The 5,190-nt window shown below is 57.4% G+C and overlaps 1 protein-coding gene across 1 annotated transcript; it reads left to right on the top strand.

Moving 5' to 3' along the window:
- The first annotated feature begins 1,139 nt into the window (after positions 1 to 1,139).
- LOC138176339 (glycine--tRNA ligase-like) lies at positions 1,140 to 4,830 on the top strand. The gene is made up of 7 exons (XM_069107149.1): positions 1,140 to 1,391; positions 1,589 to 1,776; positions 2,256 to 2,341; positions 2,928 to 3,037; positions 3,201 to 3,294; positions 4,032 to 4,222; positions 4,575 to 4,830. Exons 1-7 carry the CDS (start codon positions 1,140 to 1,142, stop codon positions 4,698 to 4,700), a joined length of 1,047 nt encoding a protein of 348 aa, XP_068963250.1. The 3' UTR covers positions 4,701 to 4,830.
- The last annotated feature ends 360 nt before the right edge of the window (positions 4,831 to 5,190 follow it).

Below are 5,190 nucleotides of genomic sequence, written 5' to 3' on the forward strand. Positions count from 1 at the left end.
GCGGGAGGGGGCGGGCAGCTGAGGCTGTCACAGCGGATCGTCTTTCCAGTGCTGCTGTTACTGTGCACAGTGACCTCCTGGTTCTGCTCGCTGCGCTCTGCGTCGGTTCACGCAGATCTTCTCAGGTTTTTCTGAATTGCGGCACTGCGGTACTTCACCATCCCTCACCCATTCCCATGTTTGGGCACTCCCTCTGTTTCCAGTTCTTTGCCATCTCAGAAGAGCTGCTGTAAAGACTTTGTGTATATGGGTCCTTTTCCACTGATCTCTTTGGGATACAGACCGAGTAGTGGTATTGCTGGGCCAGAGGGTGCGCCCAGTTTTGTAGCCTTTGGGCACTCTCCAGAATGGTTGGAACAGCTCCGCCAACAATGCATTAGTGCCCAGTTTTCTCACATCGCCTCCAACACTGGGTGTGAGGTGGTGCCTCAGAGTTGTTTTAATTTGCATGTCTCTAATCAGTAGTGATTTAGAGCACTTTTTCACATGATTATTCATTACTTTGATTTCTTTGTCTGAAAACCTCCCATTTGTGACCATTGGTCAGCTTGGGAATGGCTCTTGTGGCACATTGGAGAGCAGAGATTTCTGGATGCTTCTGTCCTAGGGCTGGATTGAGATCGTTGGATGTGCAGACCGTTCCTGCTATGACCTCTCCTGCCACTCCAAGGCTACCAAAGTCCCACTGGTGGCAGAGAAGCTGCTCAAGGAGCCCATATCCTTTCCACTGTGACCTCCATGCGGAGCCTCCTTTTCTTCCTTTGGGGTGGCGTGAAACTGGGAACTCCACCGTGGCGTGGGCTGAGGAGTCGGGGGTTAGCTGGTGTGGGACAGTATGACCCTCTTTCCCTTTCTCCTGTGGAAGTTTGTCGAGCACTTACTCAGTGAGCCCTGGGTGCCCCACACGGTGTTAGGCTCTGGGGTGCCAGGGCAAAAAGGAAACAGTACCAGCCCCTCCAGGGGGTGGTAGCCACAGGCACCCAGAACATTCCTCCAGGAAATAAAGTGGGATTCTAGGTGAGGGTGGGGGAGATGGAGAGGCCAGAGTAGGATCAGGACGGACTGCCTGTAGGAGGGGTGACTGGGCAAAATAAGGACCAGAGAGTGCACTAGATAGAGAAGACAGACGGTGCAAAGGCATGGAGGTGGGAGATGGGTTTGTGTGTTTGGAGGTCTGCAAGCAGGTGGGGTGGACTGCATGTCAAGTGTGTGAAAGATACAGCTGTGCAGCCCACCTGGATTATTCCAGATATGCAGGGCCTGAAAAACTGACAGAGAAAGCTGAGGATCGTGCTGATTGGCAAGTGGTGGGAACGCATCAGAGTGGAGAGCAGGTTGAGATGCCGGGGTCGGGCATTCAGGGCAAGCGCCTTGCCCTGCATTCAGGTCTGGTCAGGAACGTGGCACATTTTGCTTTGGGGACACGGGGGCCACTCCCCAACAAGGTCTGGGGGTCTGCGCTTCTCTTGATGGGGGTAGTGGCATGGGCTCAGGTCGATCCTCTGTCTTTAGGCCCCTGGCTTTTTCAAAAACAGAACCGCAGGGTTGGGCAGACCTCATTTGGTAAAAAGAACAGATTCTGTTTCAGGCTGGTCATTGTGTGTGTCTGGTATCCTTGACCGCCTCGCACAGAACGGTGAATGTGGTTCAGTTTGAGTCAAACAAAGCCACCATTGGCAGGGCCTACAAGAAAGATGCCCGACTGGTCTTGGACTACCTGGCTGCTTGTGACGAGGCCTACATCACTGAGATGGAGAGCCTGCTCAATGAGAAGGGGTGAGCATGGGCTTGGGCTGCTACCTGAAGGCACCCTGCCTTGGCCAGCAGCCTTGGGGATGGATGGAGAACAGGGGAGAACCAGGGGGGCACCTCCCGGAGACGGGAGAGACCGGGGGGCACCTCCCGGAGATGGGAGAGAGCCAGGGTGGCACCGCCTGGAAGTGGGTGGGAGCCTTGCTCTGGGTTCTATAATGTTGGATACATACCCATGAGGCCTCTGCTGTTTATATTAGGTAGTGCATTAGTCAGTATGTATTGACATGCACATCACACACGGACACACACACGCATACACACGCAAGCTTTTCCCCTCTCATATCTACCTCCCCATGTATATACAAACAGACCCCAGCTCGCACATTCACGTGCCCCCATGTACATGCTCATAGACACTCTTACGTGTGTGTATGTGCGTGATACACGCAGAGTTGTTTCTCTATGTCCTGACTGACAGGGAACACTCTGGGGTTTTGTAGGGAATTTACCATTGAAACAGAAGGGAAAACGTTCCAGGTGACCAAGGACATGGTCAGCGTGCAGAGATTCCAGAAGACGCTCCATGGTGAGTGCCAAGCACCGCGGTTGGCGTCCCTGATGGGTTCGATGCCCATCAGTGGGTCTCTTGAGTGACCCATCAGCTCCTTTATTTAAAGGACGAGAGGTCCAGAAGGGGGTGCCCAGGCTTGCTGGGCCCGGGCCCAGGAACCTGCGTCAGACTAAGTAGGTGGAGGTTTCTTCCCAGGCCTGACGGGTGTGGGGCCAGAGCTTCCTGTGCTTTCTTCCCCAGTAGAATGTCTGGGGGTCTGGGCGGCGCACCGTCCTTGGCGTCACTGGTGGGGCAGCTCACTGAGGTGTAGCACTGTCCCACGCGGGGACACAACCACAGGCGGTGTCTGCCGTCATTGGCTCCTTCCCCTTGGGTTCAGTGAGACTGTCCTTTCCCCTTCCTCAGGACGCTTGGACGGTGGGCAGTGCCTCGGGGCGACCTTGGCGCTCTCCTGGAGGATGGCCAGTGGTAGCCTTCTTTCCAAACCAGGAAGTGCCTAGTGCGCGAAGCTCCTTGGGGCCTGGGGGGTAGGGCTTGAAGGGGCCGGGTCTTCCTGTCCTCGGCTGGGGGTCTCAAGCAGGGCCCTCTTTTCTTCTTTCAGTTGAAGAGATTGTTCCAAACGTCATCGAGCCGTCCTTTGGTCTCGGCAGGATTATGTACACTGTGTTTGAGCACACATTCCGTGTTCGCGATGGGGATGAGCAGAGAACGGTAGGTGGTGGGTCTGGAAGGCGGCCATTGTCCTGCTCAGGCCAGGGCCCGTGGTTCCTTGGAGGAGTTATTGTGCAGGAGCCTGGGGCTGTGGAGGTGGTGGGGTGCTTGGGCCTGAGGTGACTCGCGGGGTGGCACTTTCTGACCCTTCTTCCTCATCCAGTTCTTTAGCTTTCCTGCCGTTGTCGCTCCGTTCAAATGTTCCGTCCTCCCACTGAGCCAGAACCAGGAGTTCATGCCCTTCGTCAAGGAGTTGTGTGAGTGGGTCCAGCCAGTGCTGAGCAGGGTCAGGATGAGCGTGGACACGTATGTGGGCATGAGCCCCTGTGTGTGTGTGTGTGGACATGCGTGTGTGGGCGCGAGCCCCCGGTGTGTGTGTGGACATGCATGTGTGGGCGTGAGCCCCTGTGTGTGGACACGCATGTGTGGGCGTGAGCCACTGTATGTGCGTGGACACACATGTGTGGGCATGAGCCACTGTGTGTGGACACGTGTGGGTGTGAGCCCCTGTCTGTGTGTGGACATGCATGTGTGGGTGTGAGCTCCTGTGTGTGGGCGTGAGCCCCTGTGTGTGGGCGTGACTGTGTGGACATGTGTGTAAACATGAGCCTGTATGTGTGTGTGCGTGCACAGCTCTCTCGTGCCCCTGCGGGCTTACTGCCCTAGATTGTGGAGGGTCTGAAGTTTCACTTTGGGCTCTTGGGAGTCGCTGGGGCCGGGCCTCATTCCTGTAGGCCACTGGCTGCCCTTTGTTGGGAAGGGGCTGTGGGTGGGGCCCTGATGGAGCTACCCCTGGACCAAGCCCCAGAGGCCCCACCCAAGGTCCTTTTCAACTCCTCTTCCTGCCCTTCCCCCTTCTCTTACAGATGGGGAGACTGAGGCAAGGAGGGTTGGAGACTCTACCCCCTGGGCTGAGTCTCCCAGGTGGGGTCTTTCCCACAGTCTTAGCCTCAGCCCAACCCTTCCCTCTGATTTCCTCTCCGTGTGTCCCCAGCTGAAGCCCTGACCAGGAACGGGGTGTCGCACAAGGTGGATGACTCCTCTGGCTCTATTGGCAAGCGCTATGCCAGGACGGACGAGATCGGGGTCGCGTTTGGGATCACCATCGACTTTGACACCGTGAACAGGACTCCTCACACGGCCACGCTGCGTGACCGTGACTCGATGCGTCAGATCCGTGCTGAGGTATGGGGGGGACCCGCTTATGACCCATCAGCTCGCCCTACGGACGGTGGTGAAGGCTTGCCTGGCTCCTCCTGGAGCCTCTGCCGTGGGCCTGGCAATTGAGGGATTCCTCGAGGGGAAGCAGGAGGAGGGGGGAGCAGAGCAGATGGGAGGAAACCAGGGGCTGCGTCCATTCTGTGGATTGTAGCCTGCTCAGGGGGCTTACAGTCCGGAGTAGAGTGGAGACCCTAGGACTGAGTCAAGGGCACAAGGCGCGGTCTGTGCTGTGGGCAGGGGAGGGGCAGGGGTGGAGCCTGGGGGCCCAGCTGTCCCAGGGTGCTGATGCACGGACCTCTCCTTCCTTTTGCCTTAGATCACTGACCTTCCCAAGGTTGTTTGCAGTCTGGCCAGTGGCTCCATCACTTGGGCCGATGTGGAGGCCCGCTACCCTCTGTTTGAGGGGCAGGAGACGGGCAAGAAGGACACGATTGAAGACTAGGCCTCGCAGCTTGTCCTCGTCCTGCTGACGCCAATCCGTAAACTTGTATCATGTGACTTTCTGTGCCGGACTGGGCCGGGGTCTTAGCCCCCGACACAAATGACGATTAAATTAAAGGTTGCGCACAGCTGAGGCCGCCTCTGTCTGCTTGTTTCTGTATGGCTGCTCACCGTCCGTCCTCGCTTCTGGCGCTCGGCGGGCCAGACCTGCCACGTGGCACAGCTGCCTTGGGCGTACATCAGACCTCTTGTCGGCATGAGGGCGTCTCATATTTCTTTGTAAAAACCGTCCTCATCGCGGGAAGAGAGCCTTCAGGCCTCTGGGCCGACAGCCAGGCTCCGCCAGCTGCTGTCCCCGGTGCCCCCTGGGCCCAGGCTGCTTGTTCCTGCCCTTCTCCCTGGGGGACTTGACCGCCCCCAGATCCCCATCTCAGGGAAACTCACTCCCACGTTGCTGCTCCATGCCTCTTCTGGGCACAGGAAGGATGGTT

The sequence above is a fragment of the Petaurus breviceps genome, unplaced genomic scaffold (genome assembly GCF_028583685.1).
Source record: "Petaurus breviceps papuanus isolate PSGF00001 unplaced genomic scaffold, PetGlider_PUasm1.0 86780, whole genome shotgun sequence".
In the NCBI taxonomy this organism is placed as follows: domain Eukaryota; kingdom Metazoa; phylum Chordata; class Mammalia; order Diprotodontia; family Petauridae; genus Petaurus; species Petaurus breviceps.